General features: G+C 39.6%; 1 protein-coding gene across 1 annotated transcript; it reads right to left on the bottom strand.

The window, feature by feature from the left end:
• Window positions 1-409: 409 nt before the first annotated feature.
• Window positions 410-20,342, bottom strand: LOC127027354 (betaine--homocysteine S-methyltransferase 1). The gene is made up of 8 exons (XM_050913019.1): window positions 20,265-20,342; window positions 16,116-16,248; window positions 11,836-11,954; window positions 9,643-9,834; window positions 8,903-9,050; window positions 7,826-8,008; window positions 2,587-2,815; window positions 410-2,074 (listed from the first exon to the last, which is right to left on the bottom strand). Exons 1-8 carry the CDS (start codon window positions 20,301-20,303, stop codon window positions 1,900-1,902), a joined length of 1,218 nt encoding a protein of 405 aa, XP_050768976.1. The 5' UTR covers window positions 20,304-20,342; the 3' UTR covers window positions 410-1,899.
• Between the last annotated feature and the right edge of the window lie 117 nt (window positions 20,343-20,459).

Genomic DNA, 20,459 nt, shown 5'->3' with positions numbered 1-20,459 from the left:
AATATTCTGTGTTGTGAACTCATTCACTTCAATACAAATTTTTGCATGTTTGCAGAATTTAAAAAAAATCAGTCCAGCTGCTTATATAGAGTATGATGGTCAAGCTGCATCCTTTGCCACAGAAAGTCCCTAAACTGGTAATGATTGTTCAAAACACTTCTTTATCAATTGTAGCTTGTATTTTAAGCCACTTTATCATGCATACATCTTTAATGCTGTGTGCATTTTGGTGGTGATCAAAGATCTGGCCTTTTTGTTTTACAGATTTTGCATTATTCCACTTTCTGCAGGGGGAATGTCCAGAAGGGCTTAGGAAGCAAAGGAGTTTAATGTAGTGCATATATACTTACATGGATGCTTTCCAAATAATCCACATTTTAAAATATCTACTTTCTTGATTTGTCTACTTTTGGCTTTCAGGCAAAATTTCCAGGTAGTAACTATTTCAATGTGTTATGAGCTTGGGGAAGGCAGATGGCTTTTTCTAAACTCTGTCTGCCAATAACAGTCTGAAAAGGATACCTGAAGTTTCCCATTAAAGTGCTGCATATTTAAATGTTTCCTGAACTGCAGAATATCAACATGGATAGAAATAATGAAATAAGCTTAAACATAGAAAGTAGTCCAACAAAAGCTTTCAACACTAACTTTGAGAATGACCTTTTCATAAAGGTAGTGGCTTTAACGTAGAATGGGTGGGAATGAGATTCTAGAGAGAAATCTAAGTTGTGTGGTATTTCACAAAAATAAACTATGGAAATGTGTTCTTTATGGGTTTCAGGTGTAGTGATACACTTCCTAAGAAAACCCTTCTCAACAAATTCAGTGTACAAATGTCCATGGGTTTTCTTAACCTAGGTGGATTGATCTATTTCCTAACAGTTTTTCATGTCGTCTTATAGCTAAGATTCTAGAGTGAATCAGTCAGCTTAAAAAAAATCATGGAATGTTCTACTACTCTTATAAACAGGAGTTATATTTTAGGAAGCTTCAGTTTTTAAGTGCTATTTTGAGATAACCAAGTGTTTCCAATAAGATATCCAGAAATCAGCTAGATCACTTGAAAATTAGTTGTTTACTGGAGGTATGTTATACTGTTTGAGCTCTTATGATTTAAGGTGTGAAGATAATACGATACTATTCCATCATATTACTTTTAATTAATTTGATGTTTTTTAAAATTTCAGCATAATCTCTTAAGCATTTTAGTCTCCAGAGGAGAAAATCTTGTGTACACTGTATCTTGCGCCAAAACCAGTGAGTTATTTACCTGTCATTTTTCTTTTCTAAAAGTTCTCTGAACCTTTCTCCTGCATATAAGAAATTCCTGCAAGATCTCATTCTCCTTATCTTTTGATTCCAATTCTAACGTGTATTTTCCAGTTTACTTTATTCTCTTGAAGTCAAGAAAGCGACTATAGATAACTCTGAGTTTGAAACATTGGCAATTTGTGTGTTCCTGAAGTAGTCCTCAACAAATCTTGAGGTCTGAGGAAGCTCCTACATAATCCCAAACTGAAAACAGACTCAGGAGTGGAAGTCCATTGATACTGTATTTATAGATGGCTTTTTCTCTTTTCACAGGTGAGTTGAGCCAAATATTACTTTCCATGTATTTCTGTGTCTACCAAATTAATGGCACCTAGCTAACAGAAGCTCAGTTTTTAGGAGAAACCAAACCTCCTTCTGACTGTGTATTCTCTAAACTATTTGTCTAGAGAAAGATTTTATTATCAAAGTTTGACATATTTAATCTGTAATCACATTCTTTCTGTATTTTGCCTCTTTCATTACATGTTAACTGATAAATCAACAGGGTGCTCATCTTCATAGATTTTCTCGTGAAGCATGAGATGTTCTATAGATAAATCATTCTAACATTTACACAACTGCAGTGGATTAGAACTTCTGTTTCTGAAAGAGCTCCTTCAGCTGTTGTTCACTTGTTGCTTCTTTCTGTTGCATCAGCTCCCTGGCTCCTTTGGTCACTCCCCAGCCATCTGGCTTTGACATTGAAGGACAATATGGCCTGCCTGAAGCAGGCTTCAGATTCTCCCAGTATTCTTTTCTTGCCCTAAAGAAAGAAAAGGAAATTCATTTTTTTTCCCAGCACCTCACAATACTAAAGGTAACGTGGCTTAAATGACCATTGCAAAGGGTCATGTAACTTCCACAGACTGACTTTATATTTAGATACAGAAGTATGAATGAAAGCATGCAATGAAATGCTAAATGCTTAAAAAGTATCTTTTCATCCTTGAAAGGAACACTGTAAGCCACTCACCCCTAGGAGCTGTTTTACAACAGTCTGTCAGTTTTTGATCTTAACTTTCATGAATTACTTTCACATTAATTCAGACCAAATCATCATTTTAAAGAGGGATGAGAATTTCTGGAGTTCTCCTACTGCCCCCTTCACCCCTTTCCCTGGTCCCAGATCAGATTTAATTCTTCAAAATTATTAACACATAGGATGTTTACAGTGATATTTAGACCTCCATATCAGTTAAGCCAGTCTGCTGCATGGACCAATATAAGCTTTTGCAAGGGGTATGTTGGTGTGTTTTCCAGGTCAGATATACATACCTTGCTCTGACCCAGGGTTTGGTATGCATGCTCAGGCTATCACCCCAGCTACCATGTTTCTCAGAAGCTTCTGGCAAAAATCCTCTTTCAGGAGCCAGCTCCTCAGCTATTGCTCGGACATGATATGGCTCAAATCCACAGCAACCTCCAATGTAACGAATTCCTAAGTCATAGGCCTTTCTTGCATATTTTTGAATATCCCATCTGGTTACAATTCTTGGCTCCAGACCTGCAAAGACATTCATATCTTAAGTTTCCACCATGCTCCATTTCAGCACATTTTTTGGTAAGAAATCACGTTGTTGAAACACTTGCACACTGTTTGCAAAACAGGTTGTAGATGTAGATATACATGTTTGAGTTGTCTGAGCTAGAATTAATGATGCAAACTTGCAGAAGTCTAGCTTTCAGATTCTGCTGGGTTCTGCTGAGCTATGCTTGTTGTAAGCTTTTTTGGCCTTGCAAAACAGCACCTAATATCTTCTGAGGCTGATCAAGCCCTAAGTCACATGCTTGCCATTCTGCCAGAGTTCTCACCTGGAGTATTGGAGTACTTTCAGTGTTACACATGCATTTCCAAAGAGTTCCTAATAAACAATCAATATCTGGGAAATCTGATTACAGTACTCTAATCTGTGAAAGAAGGTATCATCGGCCTACCTGCAATAGGAATAAGCCTGCTCCTTATTCCTCAGGAATACTTACTACACTTTTTTCCATGATCAGCTAGTGGCAGCCAGTTGTTTCACTGACAGGTGGGATCTGTAGCTATTTCTTAGCCCATCCCTTACTTTGTTATAATCCCAGCCATAAGCAGCTTGCTGCCTCAGTCCACTCCATTCCTTGCGGAAAGTTCTGAATGTAGATAAGCTAGGATGCAATTTTTATTTTGAACCCTTCTCCCTGTTGCAGGTTGTGGTGAGCAGAGTGAAGGGATAACAGCTGAGAGGAAGGACTTGTGGAAGGAAAAGAACAGAAAGTGAAAAGAACAAGAAAAAGCACACCTCAAAGGGAAGAAGGCACAAGAGTGGCAGAAGTGGAAAAAAAAGACCAGGGATGGAAGAAGAAACTTTAAGGAATAAAAATACAGGAATAAAGGAATAAAAATCCTCCCACTTCTTTATGCACGTCTGCAGGAGATAAAGGAGTGTGGTTATCAGGCAACTGCAGCATGATGTCTGTGCACTGAACACTCTGCTGGGCAAAGAAGCTGTGGTGAGGTAGTAAGGCTCCAGCAACACAGCAGAGAGGTAGGATTGTTCTCCCTACGTCCTTTCCCAAAAATGCCTAACATGCAAGAAGGTGATACAAAGCAGATCTACTCTAAGTCCAATGGGTACTTAAGAGACAGGTTCAGAAAGGAAAAAAATGAAATGTTCTTAAACAGAAAATTATTGGTCTCAGAGGGAAAGACTGGACAAAGGAAAAGTAGATGGTCTAATATCAGAAGGAAAACCAGATGAAGCTGTCTTAGAAAGCTGTTTAAATAAAAGGAAGCTTGTGTGCAGTCCTGCAGATGTGAGAGAAAGCATCAGAAGCAAATTCATTATTTCCTTGTCTCTCATATATCATCAAAAAGCTAATGAAAAATTGATACAAAATGATCAACAGTAAGAATGCACCGTCTTGCACTCAATTTATACCTGTATAAGCAATGAAACTCCAGGGGAACAGTATAGTTTCCCTGTCTCCTCCATCACCCACCCTGTCACAATCCATGGGACCTGATGAGATGCATCCGAGGGTCCTGAGGGAACTGGCGGATGAAGTGGCTAAGCCACTATCCATCATATTTGAAAAGCTGTGGCAGACTGGTAAAGTTCCCAGTGACTGGAAAAGGGGAAACATAATCCCCATTTTTAAAAAGGGAAAAAAGGAAGAACCGGGGAACTACAGGCCAGTCAGACTCACCTCGGTGCTCAGCAAGATCATGGAGTGGATCCTCTGTAAACTGTGCTAAGGCACATGGAAAAGAGAGGTGACTGGTGACAGCCAACATGGGTTCACTAAGGGCAAATCATGCCTGACAAATTTGGTGGCTTTCTACGATGGGGTTACAGCATTGGCGGATAAGGGAAGAGCGACTGACGTCATCTACCTGGACTTGTGCAAAGCATTTGATACTGTCCCGCACAACATCCTTCTCTCTAAAATGGAGAGACATGGATTTGATGGGTGGAGCACTCAGTGGATAAGGAATTGGCTGGATGGTCACACTCAAAGAGTTGTGGTCAATGGCTCGATGTCTGGGTGGAGACCAGTGACGAGTGGTGTTCCCCAGGGGTCGGTATTGGGACCAGTATTATTTAATGTCTTTGTCTGGGACATGGACAGTGGGATTGAGTGCACTCTCAGCAAGTTTGCAGATGACACCAAGCTGAGTGGTGTGGTTGATACTCTAGAGGGAAGGGATGCCATCCAGAGGGACCTTGACACGCTTGAGAGGTGGGCCCCTGTGAAGCTCATGAAGTTCAACAAGGCCAAGTGTAAGGTCCTGCACCTGGGTTGGGGCAATCCCAAACATGGATAAAAGGTGGGTGATGAGTGGACTGAGAGCAGCCCTGCAGAGAAGGACTTGGGGGTATTGGTGGATGAAAAACTGAGTATGAGCCAGCAACGTGCGCTCGCAGCCCAGAAAGCCAGTTGCAACCTGGGCTGCATTAAAAGAAGCATGGCCAGCAGGTTGAGAGAGGTGATTCCGCCCCTCCACTCTGCTCTAGTGAGACCCCACCTGGAGTACTGTGTTCAGCTCGGGGGCCCCCAGCATAAGAAAGACATGGACCTGCTCGAGTGGGTCCAGAGGAGGGCCATGAAGGTGATCAGGGGGCTGAAGCACGTCCCCGATGAGGACAGGCTGAGAGAGTTGGGGTTGTTTAGCCTGGAGAAGAGAAGGCTCCAGGGAGACATTATAGCAGCCTTTCAGTACTTCAAGGGGGCCTACAGTAAAGATGGGGAGGGACTCTTTATCAGGGAGTGTAGTGATAGGATGAGGGGTAACGGTTTTAAACTGAGAGAAGGTATATTTAGATTAGACATTAGGAAGAAATTTTTTACGATAAGGGTGGTGAGACACTGGAACAGGTTGCCCAGAGAAGCTGTGGATGCCCCCTCCCTGGAAATGTTGAAGGCCAGGTTGGATGGGGCTTTGAGCAACCTGGTCTAGTGGAAGGTGTCCTTGCCCATGGCACGGGGGTTGGAACCAGATGATCTTTAAGGTCCCTTCCAACCCAAACCATTCTATGATTCTATGAATCAGTCCTTGTGCTTCAGGAGTGTAAGGACAGCAACAACCTAACCTCTCTGAAGAAACAGGGATAGACCCCACCATAAGAACCAGCCACACATGTGGTAAAACATGGTGATTGAAAACAAGCAGTATTCTGTGAAAAGAAGTTGCCACATAGATAATGCTTTGTGGGATTTTCCCCTTCCCAAAATTGACTAACATTCTATTTTTCCATGCCTGTCAATGCATTTCTTTTCTTGGCTTTATTCAGAATTAAATATGTATAGCTTAACAGTTTATGTTAACATTTATAGTAAAAAGAGATTGAAATTTTCATCAATTTTTTATGAGAAGATTGTAACCTGCTCCTAGATTTAGCCCCTCTATATATCTACTCTTGAGATAATTGGGTATGCTTTGACTGACTGGGACATTTCTTTCTAAAACATTGTCCTTGCTTAACTGGTGACATTTCAGAGCAATTGCAGTAACACAGAAGGGAAAACACAGAAAACTGGAAAAAGTTCTACAGATAAATAACTACTGCTGGCATCTAGATGCTGGAGTTTGCCAATACAACATAGCCAACACTTTCCTAGAAACTGAGATCTTGTTGGCCTGTACAGAGGTTATGTACACTTCAAATATCTAAATACTTCTTTGTGCATATTGCCTTCCGCAAAAAACAGAGTTAACTGGGTCAGTTTAACAATGATTTACCAAACTGCTTATCTGCCATCAAGTGATCAGTTGCTCCTTCTGGCTATTGAAAACATTCACAGAACCAGCCTTCTCCAATTGACTCATGAAATTTCTGAAAGCTGAGATATCATACAGATTGCTTATGACATACAAGCCAAGAACCATAACAAACCAAAGAGTGAATCCTTCAATTCACTTGATTACTTGCTGCATCTATTCTATCTTTTTTTGCTTGCAATCAGAGGAGTTATATGAAGGAATGAATAGGATAAATGAGTTCCTAACACTTTTAAACATCCCAGAATATTTTCAGAACTCAGACATGTTATTATCATTTAATGAATGCCTCAGGTTCATGCTTTATTCTCTTTCCTTTATTTATGTAAAGAGGGGAATTTATAAAAAAACCCAACTTCCTGAAAATCACATGTATCTCTCAAATTTTTTGCTACAAATTCAAGTTTTGAAGGTTTTAATACCTTATTTTATAGTTTGATCTTGAAAAGAAGAGTGTATGATACCTGAAAATGAAAGCAATTTTCTAATCAATTTTAAACTCTTTAGGCTGATTTTGTCCTCTTATCTTAAAGGGATGTGATCTTCTACATCCCAGGTGGAAATAAGACCTAAATACACATGCCTTATATACACATAAAGTGGCTGGATATTTCAGTCTTTGTAGAATTTCTCCTGAGCATACATGTGATGACTCCATCTCCAAACTGCTAATCCATTTGTTAGCAACATCAAAGAACATATTCCCTCTTCTGGTTTCTCTCTAATCTCACTTATATTAAACAGTTACACTTGCAAGACTGAACCATTATGAATGCAATAATCATGCACCTATATCCAGTTCTGCATATGCATTGTACATTAAATCCCCATGCAGGTAAACATTATAGTGCTTGTGGGATAGATATCACAACCCAGAACACTGGGGTTTTTTTAGTGTTATCTGCTCTTGTTCATTTCTTTGGACTGTTTATAGCTGTCCTGAACAAGGTTCTATAGCATGAGGAAGAACTACATTTTTCAACTGAGTTTAGGTTGTGGCACTTTAACTGTTTTCATTGTAATTTCACTTTCAGTCACATGCTGTGATACTACTAAAGTACTCTCGCTATGTGGATGATCTTTAAACTGATATTACACTGCAATCCTTCTATGGAAAATGCCAGACAGGATAATATGGACTCATCCTATTGTACAGAAGGACATCTTGCAGCTTCAGCTTCACTAAAAGCTGAGGAAAAAACAGGAAACAGACAATAAATTAAATAAATAAATAAAAATATATCCTTGTCTTACCAAAGGGAAATTCTGGAAGATCAATAAAACCCTGCTTTCCACAATCAGGTGTATGGAAAGCAAGTGGTTGGGACATCAGGTGGGCTTTCAGTTTAGCAGCCTGCAAGCCCTCTTTCATCAGTTTCACGGTTTCCAGGGAAGTATCTGGATCAAAATGGCAGTTGACTCCAACAATAGAAGCACCTAGGAGGAGGAAAATAACTTCAGGTCACATCTCCCCAGGAAGTGGGTGGTGAAAGTTCTTAGCCACAGCACTCCAGAAGCAGAGCAGTCTATCTTTACACCAGCATTATGAAAACAAGGCAGTTGGGTTAGAGCCAGGCTCAACTCTCCTGAGGTTGATCATTCCATTTACATCTCAGTTGCACTCCTCGTTACCTTCCTGATGATGAATCACATCTCCCACCCTCACACAGCTGCTTTTCTTATCGGTGCTTAATCAGGGAAGACTGATTATGTACAGCCACATATGCAAATAGCTAGCAGGTTCCTAAAACAGGATTGGATTTGGATTGGATTTCAACTCTAACTCCAAAGGAAAAGACTAGTTCAGAACAGATATAATAAAATCCTGTACCATCATTCATCATGCCCCTGATTAATTTCTTCTGCCCTTCACCTTGTCCTGCAGAAAACACAGCCTCTGATAGGCAAAAAGATTAATTTTTTCATCCTCTTATTCTCTCATCCTGGGTTTGAACTGTGCTCCATACATTTCTAAAAACATGAGCAAAGACTCAAAGGTGGCTTTGGATTCTGCTTATGTTTCCAGAATTTGGGGTTGGCTCTGTAACCAAATTTGAGTAGGTTTAGGATTTTGCCCTATTCAGTATGAGCTGCCTGTGGCTATTGCTCCCAATACCATCCTGGTTAACAAGGAGTTCATGGCTGCTTTTCAATATGTTTTTTACAAGACTGCTCTGGTAAAGCACACATAAAAACTTTTCTACAGGGTCAGAACTTTTATCAGATATAATTGGGAAGCCACCTACTTGAGATACACATCCATTTATCTCAATACTTAAGGACTTTGCTTTGTTCCATACTTTTAAAGGACATATTAAAACAGATTCTTACCAGCCTTTACCAGTTGGACAGCACATTGTCCAGGGGGCACGCCATGCATGTCTCCTTCTGGACCAATGCACATCGTGGCTGCAACTGGCTTTCCAGATTCTTTTAGAACTTCAACTGCCCAGACAGCCTCTTCAACATGTTCAAAATACTGAAAGAAATTAAAACTGGACTACTTTTGTTTCTTGGAGATGAAGCATAAACACATTAACCCAGACCCCAAATTCACCAGCAATACAATGACTTGATTCTTTTCTGATTTACACTAACAGAATTCAATTAAGTTCACTGACCACACAGTTAAAAAAGGATTTTAAAAAGTCAGTAAGTAAAACTAAATAAAAAATAATGATACTGTTGTTTCAGAATAAGAATGCCCATACAGGAGGTTAATCAGGGATTTATCCCCAAAGAACTATTTTCATCTAGAAAAGTCACCTTAGGTTGATTGTATATGGTGTATGGGAGGAAACAAGAACTAGTCAAGATCAGATTAATCTATCCTCTTTGTACCAGTACAGAATTTGACTTGACTGAGGTAGAAATTCAGGTTTCAAGGTTATTCTAGAACACTTACAGATGCTGCTGTGCATTTAGAAAAATACCTGATACTACTGGAATAAAAGCACAACAGAAAATTTTAAAGGAGGAAGCGATATATACTTGTACTCCCTGAAGTAGACTAGACATCTTAAAGTTAACACTGTGCCCATTGAAGGCATGTACTTTTTTTACATAGTTACCTCTGCAATTAGGAAGTCCACATTCTTCTTCATAAAGACATCTAGTTGCTTTCGAAAGGCTGCTTTAACCTCTGCTTTATCCTTGCAGCTTAAGTATGATGGTGTTTGACTGACTCCTCCAGCCACTAAAGCATCACCTTCATTAGCCACTTCTCTTGCAATGTCACAAGCAGCTTCATTCACTTTCTGGCACTGTATGAATATAGATTATGTCAGTTTTACCTGGTCAGAGATATGCATGTAATTTCAGAGCACAAAAAGGACAAAAAGAGTCAAAAGCCATAACGACTTCTTCATATTCTTTTATAATTTAAATTGATTTTTTAATAATATTGATTAGGAACATCAGCATCTTTCAAAAAAATAACAAACATTAGGAAACAAATTTCTTGCCACCTCTAAGTTATCATATCATCAAATACTACAAAAACATATTACCTTTAATACATCTTACACAAATAGTCTATAAAAAGCACATATTTGGTGTGAAGTGGAATTTTCTTTACCTCTTAGAAAATGAGTTAGTTACACTTAAGTGTATGCTTGTATTCTGACATTTTGTGGGTGGAAAACAAAATATGTAGTAATTTCAATTTATTTTTCATTCTTTTTAAAAAATGTATTTTAGTATTTTGATAATTTTAAAAATTTCAGATATAATATTCAGAGTTATTAGAGGCATTTTAAAAAAGATATTCATTATCTGATGTTAAAGTTACCAATTTAAGAACAGTAAAGGGAAACTTATCACTATATATCATTAATTAATCACCTAGACTGAAAGACACGTTCCCTCTATATCTAAATCAGGATGACTAGAACAGCTTGTGAAAAAGATGTTAAGTTGGGAAAAAAAGATTTTGGGAAAAGAATCATTATTTGGGGTAAATAACAAGTACTGATTAAAGCAGGTTTCTCTGCAGCCCATGGACTACTTAGAATCTACATAGGTTTCTCTCAGCTGAAGTTTTGCATGGCTGCCTCAGAAAACCCAGCTGATTTTTAAGGCTATTGCTGATAGACTGTCTTCCATTTGCACTTGCGCTCAGGTACATGTTGGGAACTCCGGAAGGTGGAGCCATAAACCAGTTAAAGCCTGGAGGAACCTGCTTCTAGAACTGGCAGCAAATCAATCTTGAAAGCTTTGCTGCAATGCATTCCCAATACCAGGTACTCTCCCAGCCCTTCTTATAATTTTGCACAGCAGCAAGGGTTGCAGCATGGCTTGTTCTAGAGCAACTGGGTTTCTGGGACTACCACTTCAGATATTTCAATGTTGCATCTATTGAATGTAAAGGTACAGCACTTCAGATAAATTTGGTCATATGACATTTTGGTATGACCCCATAATTCAGCCTCAAGTGTTTCCCTAGTGTCCAGATTGTTCTAATTTCTGACTTGGGATAGCTTCACAGATACAAGGATATTCCTTCCTCCCTGCCCTCTGGAGAATCTTCTCCATGTTGCAGAGGTTGAAAGAGACAATAGGACCAAAGGGGAAAGGATCAGAGAAAACACTCAATGGCAAACCTTCTAGTCTCAAAGGAACTACCTAGAAATGTTTGTGCCAGAAGTCCCAGTGGAGCTGGGGCCTGCACCTAGTGAACACACCCAACATCCTACAACTCCTTTGTGTAGGGGGTAAGAAAACACCAACATGGTACTTCTGTTGCTGTAACAGATTACCGTTACACATTAGAAGGGGAATATTGACCACAGTGTATACCTTGGATTTTTTAGTTGTTACTTCATTCAAGACATGGTTCTAAAAAACATTCCGTTCTCATTAGCCACTCTTTATTCTCTAGGATTCTTCACCGTATTTGCAGTTGATTTGTTTCTCTGGATGTTAAAGCATTTCTTTTTGTCACTGATTTTGCTCTCTGTGCATTTAGTCCTCCCTATACTCTTTGTATCAAAACTCCAGTAAACTAATCTCCTTAGATGGGAAAAATACGATGTGGGCATCCTCTTTCCTCTCTTCATCTTTGCCCCATTTTGTTATTTTTTTTGTCCTTTAACCTTGTCTTTCTTGCTATTCCAATTCTTTGGTCCTCAATTCTCATTCTTTGGTCCTCAAATATAGCCAAAACTGTTAGGACAAACTGTGAAAGTACTCGATAATCTCTCTACTAAACCTTTTGAAATTAATCCATTTATTTCATATCTCCATCAAAACAGAGTTTTACTCACACTTATTTTCTCAGCTACATAATTGCCCCTGTTTTCTAGTTTGTCCTCACTGGCATAAAAGGTGAATGTCTGCAGAACATTGGATCCAGCTCTGAGGAATTCCCGGTGAAGCTGACGAACTGCAAAGAATTAAAAGAGACAAAGAAGACATGTTTGGTACAGTTATTACTGTTGTTATCCCAAAATTAAATGTTTATTGAAGTAATGTTACTGTAAAATAAGTGATACTGTATTTACTAGAAGAGCCATTACGCGAGAGTAGAAGCAGTACCCCAGTCTGCGTAGAGTTTCTTTCTTCCCACTCTCAGAACATTAGGTAGAAAACTTTCTCCTTAGTTATTCTCTGCTAAGAATGACTGAAGATTTCTATTTAATTTATCAGTAGATTCAGTTTTGCATGCTACCTTGCCTATCTCCTACTTTCTGCAGTCCTTCAGACCTCCCAATTTCATTTTATAGAACTGCATAGTGGTTTAGGAAGGGAAAGCAGACATCTGACAAAAGAACATGAAAGCATAACAAGGCATACCAGACAAAAAGATCATCAAATGAAAAAGCCATATTTTCTTAGCTTCTAGACTATGAAGAAAACAGAAGAAAGTATCGTGGCAACAAATTAAGGGACAAGATGATATTTATATGGAAGAATACAGTGTTCCATTACCTCCTCTATTTTGTATTTTCTAGTTTTCTCCCCCTACAAAACTCTGGCTGAGTCTAGTCAGCCAAAACCAAAGCTCTATTTTGCTAAACACACTCTTAATTAAAAGATGATTTGTTGCTCCAGAAAAGTGACTCACAACACAGACTTAATTCTTCTCGTAAGTCAGCACATGATGATTTTACTACAGAGCCAACACTTCTTTTGAAGGAAAGGTTGGCATTACTTTTAATGGACAAATTTCCTACATTAGGACTTTGGGAACAGGCTCTGAAATGGTAGTTCTGCCTTCATCACTGTAAACAGTACACTGCAATTGCCACAGCAGGAATAGAACAGGAGCTGTCAATTGATTTTATATGTATAGCCACAGAACAATAATTATAATAATTTCTAGAACACTACTGATCATGTAAAACAGAGTTAAAATGCTCAACAGCTTATAGCAAATACAGGAATAATTTATTCCCTAGATACCATACACAGACATAAGAACACTGCAGTTTCTGTGGCAGATGTTTGGAAAAGTTTTCCTGAAGTCCTGGTTTATCACATCTCGTTGTCTACAGACAATCTGTGTCATTAGGGAAATGTGTGAATGTGTCATGAGAATAAAATTACTCCCTTCAGCTGCAACAAACACAGCCTTCTATGCCACAGAAGCTCAAACACCAGTGTGAGTTGCTAGAGTCAATCTGCATACATGCAAGCATGTCTGCTTTCATTGAAGGGACAGTGTAGTGCCCCTTGCTTTTCTCTACTGGTACAGTATTTCATTTCTAATTACAGCCTTGGGTAACCACACTGTGATTTAACACAATGCTTCTTTTCCTAGCAGTCACAAAGACCTATCCAGGAACACAGATTATAGCAGAGCTACAGTTCAAGAAGTCCCTGGAATCTGCCTGAACTACCAGGATCAAATTTCAGTCTTACAACCTTTATGCAGTCAAAACATTCGTAGTGCAGGGAGTATTCTTTTTCCTACTACATTAAAATAGGCTATTGATCCCGACTAAAGGGCTGTCTCTGTATATTTCTAGAGTTCTGTAGTTTGTTTTTCTATTTTCCCCCATGAGAAATCATTGATGAAAACTAGTCAGGAAATGGGAAGAGGAAAAAAGAACCTACAAATATTTTCACAAATGCTGTATGACATTTCCATAATAAACCGGATTTGTCTACCCCCATGGTTAGTGCTCGTTAAATATGGTTCTTGCATTCCTAGAAGAATGCCTGGGATTTGTGTGAATAAGGATGGTGACACAGGTAGGCAAATGAAACATTATCGAACACATATGAATAAGGAACTTCATATCCCAAACTATCAGGTATGTGAACAGGAGACTCTTGAATGAGTCTACATTTTGAGGGAAAGATGAGTGTTTTAAGTATCAAGCTGAATCTCATTCAACCCCAGGCAAATCGTTTTTACCAGTAGAATACACTGTTACTATTATCAAGCGCACAGCAGTCTGCACCATCAAAACCCAAATCACTCTGTAATTAACTTCTTGTGTGACTTCCAGCATGTTAGTGAAGCTGCGTTTTCCTCCAGCATTTGACAAATGGGGATAACAGCCACATATGAGGCTAAACAATTATTAACAGTTTGATGCATTTCAGGAGTCAGATGTATAACACTGAGTTTTCATTTCAATCCACCGTGAGTCGGACATTTCACAAAAGACACAGACTTAAGCTAACAGGAGATGGGGGCAATAAGTGCCTATGCATATTGCTCACTACAGAGCAATACCTGATCTGGCTCAGAAAAAATATTTAGATCTCATTTCTAAACTTGCCAGTCTGGCAAAACTTCTCCTCTCTTGTAATGGAGATAATGGCCTTGAACTCACTCTTCCCCCCGACCCCATTCCTTGCTGCATTCTCAGAAACTCCCTCCTTTTCCCTCCTTCCTTACAAAGACAAGGAGATCTGGTAGTTGTATGTTTTTTACACCAGCTGGCTCAGCCAGTTGCTCCTTCTGTTCTTTACACCTGCTTTCAAAGTAACATGACCCTTGAGCATGCAGGAGCAAAAAGCAGTAATGGAGGGGAGGCAGCACACTGCATGAAAAGAAATGAACACATTTCCAGTGAAGAATGTATTTATAAATAGCCTATAAGGGGCTTATAAAAATTTTATAGCGATGTTACAGACATGAGCAATATGTTCTAGCAAATCAGTAGCAATTCTTACAAGGCTGGATTCTAACCTATGACTACTGATCACTTATTTAAAGCAAATCTGTGTGCCAATTTAGCCGATTGAAGCCGTCTGCAACTGCCTCTATGTAAGGCAATGTCTTGCATTCCCCATGGACTATTACCTGCATTTCCCAAAAGGACATGTGGAGGGGGTCAAGGGCTTTTGAGGTGCAAAATAAGTAAGCAAAGGCGAAATAAAAAGCATGGGATAGGTGCTATGATTTGTAAGATGGAATGTGTAGGGGCAGACAAAGGTAGAGGTGGAGAGAAACAGAGAGAAAGGTGATGGGATGTCTTTTTGGGAGATGAAAGTCAGCAAATTAGGTTATCACCCTTTAAACGTTTGCTGGAGCTCTGCATTATCTAAGGCTGTCCACAACCCCAAGTTAGGCGTGCTACACATAAAGTGACACTTGAAGGCTGAGAAGGACTAGGGTGAATAAATAGGTAAGGTGTACAAAGCAATGTAATAGAGAGTGCTAAGATCTCTCTCCTTCCCTTCCTCTTCCTTCTTCCCTGTATAGAGGAAAAAGACTGATTTGGAAGGGCAAACACTTAGAACAAAGAAATTTTTTTTCCCCAGGATATTCTGAATTGGCTTGTGGGATTAACTGCAGATGATATTACTAGGGCAAATGCTTTCATGTAATGAAGCATACATAAATAGATAATAGCATCTGCTTAACACTATTTATGCTAAACACTATAATCTTTATGCTGGAAGGCATGGAATGATTGTTTGTTTTGTCTCTGTCCACTTTAAGACAGTTACTCCATTAAATGTTTATTGCAATTCTTAGGTTCTTATAAGGTTTGTCATTCCCCATTTCACAGTGGAGCTAGATACCTAGATACATTAAATACTCCTCTTCCATTCCATTGTTTATTAAAAGCTGCTATTTTCCTGAAAGAATTAATAAACTATATTAATTTATAACAATACAAAAGTCCTAGAATGACTAGAACACAACAAAACAGATAGTTAACTGCAGAATTCTTTTTCACAAGATGTTTTAAATTATAAGCTTTATATCAGCTCAAGGACAGACTGGACAAATCCATAAGAGAGAAATCACTGAATGTTATTAAATACAAAGATACCATATCTGCATCAAAAAGTCCCTGGGCTGCAAATTATTGAAGACTGGGAGACCATTCTGGAGAGGTATCACTATGTTTGCACTACTCATATTCTTACGCAGCCACCTGCTTTTGGCCAGTGTTACAGCAAGAAAAAGGGGTAAGATGAGCATTTGGTCTATAGATTCTTAGGCTGTTCTTAACAGTGTAATTCTACAGTGTCAAGGAACACTTCTATTTAAAAACCTATTACAAGTTCCTATATATTTATTATTTAGCCAACCATGTTTACATTCACTACAGGATTACCATTTCCCAGTAAAACTGACCTGCTTCTGGGTGTTCTACCGTTGCTTCAGGAGTCCAAGGCCCAGCTTTTACATATCCCCTCTTTTCAAGAGCAAAGACAAATCCTCCATCTCCAATCACAATTTCTCCAGCATCTAAGCGCTCTAAAATACCCTGAAGAAAACAGGAGGAAAGGTTAACAATTACAGTTCTTCAGTTTTGTGGGCTTCCTTTGTCTTTGTTGCCATTTCCTGTATTTGCAAAGCAGACATAAATATTCGTGGGCTACCCGAAACATCTTTGCTATAATAATAAAAAGTAGTAAATTTCTTTCTTGAAATTCTCTTTAAAGAATGGTAGATGCTCTGCTTTGCAACATAAGGCTTTAATATGTGCATATATATTACATAAGACTTTTCATTAGTCAGTTTTATTGTATTCCAGAGATACAGTCTCCAGAACTAGAAGTCAATGGTCCAATTCCATTCCTATGAAAGTAAAACACTGTCTCAAATTCTCCTGTAAAATATATGAGAAACTTCTTAAAATGAAACACTCATATCACTGACCTCTTTATTAGCTCATTTGCTCTTTAGCTGCAAATGCCATCTTGACAGAGCCTCAGCACAAGTAGCTTGTGACACAAGATGGCACAACCGGCATCGTAGAAAAGTAAGCACGTAACATTTTCCTACCAAGTAAGACATATCTCAAAATGCTGGTGTCCCATTTTCTGACAGACTTTTTACTGGCCTGGGTTTGCTTACCTAGACTTACAAAATGAAAGAAAATCCTGCTTGTTTTGCACAGCCTTGAAATGTTTTAAGATGCCAAATTACAAACCTTACAGCACCCTGTGATTAACCTTGCTTCTGCCTTGAACTCCATGCTAATGCAAGGAAAGTGGTAATTATTTTTTTTGTAAAATTGAAAAACATGAGAACAACATATATTGGTTGCACCTCATATATATTATTTTTTGTATTCCTTTCATGGCTTCATTGGCTCGTTCAAATTTTTCAAAAAGTATTACACTAAATAGGACTAATTTTTGCAATTGGATTACAACCATAATTCTATTTACTTTCAAACGTGAATGAATGCAGACCCATTACATTAACAAAGGTAGTGGGTACAGGAAAAGAATTAATCAAAGGTAAGACTGAAATTTCCTTCCATAGTTATCTTTTCTTGATGGCAGACTAGCATTTCAGTAGATTAAATTTGAGGGGGTAGGAAAAAGAAAAGCCTTGTGCACATAGAGTTGAGTGTGGTTTTCATGCTGAGAGGAAGAGTTTTTTAACAATTAGCCTCCAACCTTTAGTAGATTATCTTTCCTGATAATTTCTCCTTCATTAATTCAGTTATCTCACACCATACATCCAGGAAAGACAAACACTTATGATGTCTCAGCACCACCCTTTAGGCGGGATGAGAGTATGCGTTTCCAACAAGAAGGAGCACTGTGCCAACTATGCCAGTTCCAGTACCAAGCATAGCAGTGTAAGGCTACTTGGAGGCTACAAAGTCTGGCTGAGAGGGTTGGCAGTTTTGGCTCAGGCACTGACATGGCAGCAAGGTGGTGGGACTTCTGTACAGTGCTGCTGTGCAGATGTATGAGCGTGGCCAAGCGTTGGCTTGCAAATCTCTGCATCACATCCCATTGCACATTGTGGACTTGCCAAAATATTGACCTGATTAACTTTATAACTTTAATAAAGTGTGCAAGCTTTTATCTTTATTTCAGCAGGACCAGGGCAAAACTCAATCAGTAATACTCAATCTCCAAAACTCAGTAATTTTCAATGAGTATACCAGTCATGCCTGTCTGTTAGGGCAATTCTATTCTAAGTGTAAATGTCAGGAGGCTCTGTAAAGATTGTGTTTGCAATTAACTAATTTGCAGTTGTAACAGAATGCCTCAAATGGGGCCAGAGAAAGGCACCCAAGGGATCACTGGTTGAGTCCCTGCTTCCTCTGCCTGCCAAGGAATCTTTTATAGACAGAGTCTGCTTCAGAAGTTTAATATGGAGAGAACAGGAGTGCGGAGGAAAAAAAAATCTTTAACATACTAGCAGCCTCAGTCGTTGCTTGTGAACTGAACATTAAGTAATAGATACATGTTGACATTATATATAGATATTATATTTAAATGCACTACAACTAACAGATTTTTTCCTTTTAACAAGTTACTTTTAGGATTTAATAGCAGTTTTCCTTCACAATTCTAGCTTTTTTAAACTGCATTTTAAAATAATCTTCACTTTTGACAGACAGAAGCAACATAAGCCATGATTGAACAGACTATGGCATCTTAATATATAATATATTGTGATATATTAAACCTAGCATTGGGGCATCTAATAGCAAGTGACATAACTATAAAGCACAAAGTACTTAATACAAACTCACTTTGTCAGTTCAGATTGGCTTAAAATGAAAATAACTTTTTTGCAAACTTTATTATAGGTCTGATATCATCTCTTCACACCATTTTTACTTTATCTATACTGGGTAAAATTGGTTCAACCAGCATATATCTAGCATAAGTTCAGCATCAACATTGTTTTGTTCTGCCCCGGAGACCTACAGCTGTGTGCTCATGTCTAATGCGGATCAAAATTGTACTGTCAGGTGATCTAGTAGTACACAGATCTGGTATTAAATAACAAGAAATAGTATCTGTAAAAAGCTAACCAAGACTTTTTTAAGCCATCTTTTCACTGCTTTACTTTTGCTACCATGAATGAAGTTTCACCACGTAGTCCATACATCTATCCATGGAAAAAGTGCAAATGTTTGTATGAAGATATTCCCTCAGCCACCTTTAGGAATGTAACTGAACCATATAAGTGAAAAGCCTACTTGGTCTAGCTATATCCTACCTTTCCATCAGTGGAAAGAAAAAAACACCTCAAAACAACTATTCAGATCTTAAGTGAGCCCTCAAGCTTATTTCTGTACACTGCCTGTAGGGGGAACTTAGGGCAATTGCCTTCTGCTAGGTGTCTGAAGTTTGGTGGCATGAGTATGTGTCAAAAAATAAAAAGCAGAACAAATACCTCCCCATCTCCTTCCTTTATAACTGACCTACCTGAAAGATCTAGAGCTCACAGACTTCTTCCCATATCCTTCTGTTCTCTTACTCTAGACTTATATGCTACGCATAAAAATGAGTAAAACCAGCTCTGAGTAAGAAGTGTCCTATTAATGATAATTGTGTCCTGAAGAGAAGACAGAATACGTGATTCCACTGACCTTCCCAAGCAGCAGTGCAGGGTAGCAGTACTGGTACATGTCAGAGAGTTTGATTTAGACATTGCTCGTATGTTTGCCTTAATGGCCAGAATGGCTGATGCCTGGATAACTTTTTATACTGGCTTATTTCTTTAGCTAAATGAGGGTGTAAAGGGCATGCATATATTGGAGACTGTGCTCATATTACAAACACTGTTGGTATTCAGTCATATAAATCAAGAGAACAGCAATTTTGGGCTTTTAAATAGAGTTGGCAGTATGTTGGAGACAGAAATCCCATCCAATGACGGTTTATGCTTAAAATATTTACAATTTTAACGTGTTGCAAACACAGCTTAGTTTGCATATCAAATAATATTAAGCGAAATGGTTTTGAACATTGGTGGCTCCAGTTCAGAGAAATAAAAATTCTATGAGCTGTTACAGCATTAAATTCAATCTATCTATCTCATAACGGTGTCCAAATGTCTTTAATGGCTCGATGCTGAATAAGTACAGTTGTTGTTATTACGGCTTTACTTTAGCTTCTCACAATATGACCTTACCTGCAGAAATACTGAGTACCTTACTGGGAGGTTAACAAGCGCGGTTCGCGGGCCGTGCCAGTTTAGCGGCAGGACCCCGAGGAGGCGGGAGGGGCGGCCGGGTGCAGCGAGGCCCACGGCCCGGCCCGGCCCAGAGCCCAGCTCTGCCCTGTGCCGCTGCCAGGCTCCCGCAACTCCCCGCAGCGCCGGCGCGGGGCTGCCTCTCCCCTACCGCCCGGTCCCGCCGGGGCAGTGCCCGCACCGCGGCGGGCGGCGAAGGGGACCGCGGCGGGGCCACCTCTCCCAGCGCCCGCCGCTGCCCCCACGCCAGGTACCGGAGCGGGACGGGACGGGCCCGCGGGGAGCAGGGGACCGGGGCTGAGCAGGGGAGGGAGGTAGGAGAATTACCCTTTTGCCCTGTTTCGTGGTCTTCCCGATCGGCAGCATCTTCCTCGCCCAGGGACGCTGGCTGCCCGCGTCTGCCCCGACGGCTCGGCACGAAGCTCAAACTACCTCCAGCGCTCAGGCCGCACTTTTATAGCCCGGGGAGGAGGCGGGCCGCGGTGGGCAGCGCTGCGAGCGACACCCCCGGCCAGCCCGGCC

The sequence above is a fragment of the Gymnogyps californianus genome, chromosome Z (genome assembly GCF_018139145.2).
Source record: "Gymnogyps californianus isolate 813 chromosome Z, ASM1813914v2, whole genome shotgun sequence".
Lineage (NCBI taxonomy): Eukaryota > Metazoa > Chordata > Aves > Accipitriformes > Cathartidae > Gymnogyps > Gymnogyps californianus.
The sequence above is the reverse complement of the archived record's forward strand: the minus strand, read 5'-3'. Positions and strand labels throughout refer to the sequence as shown.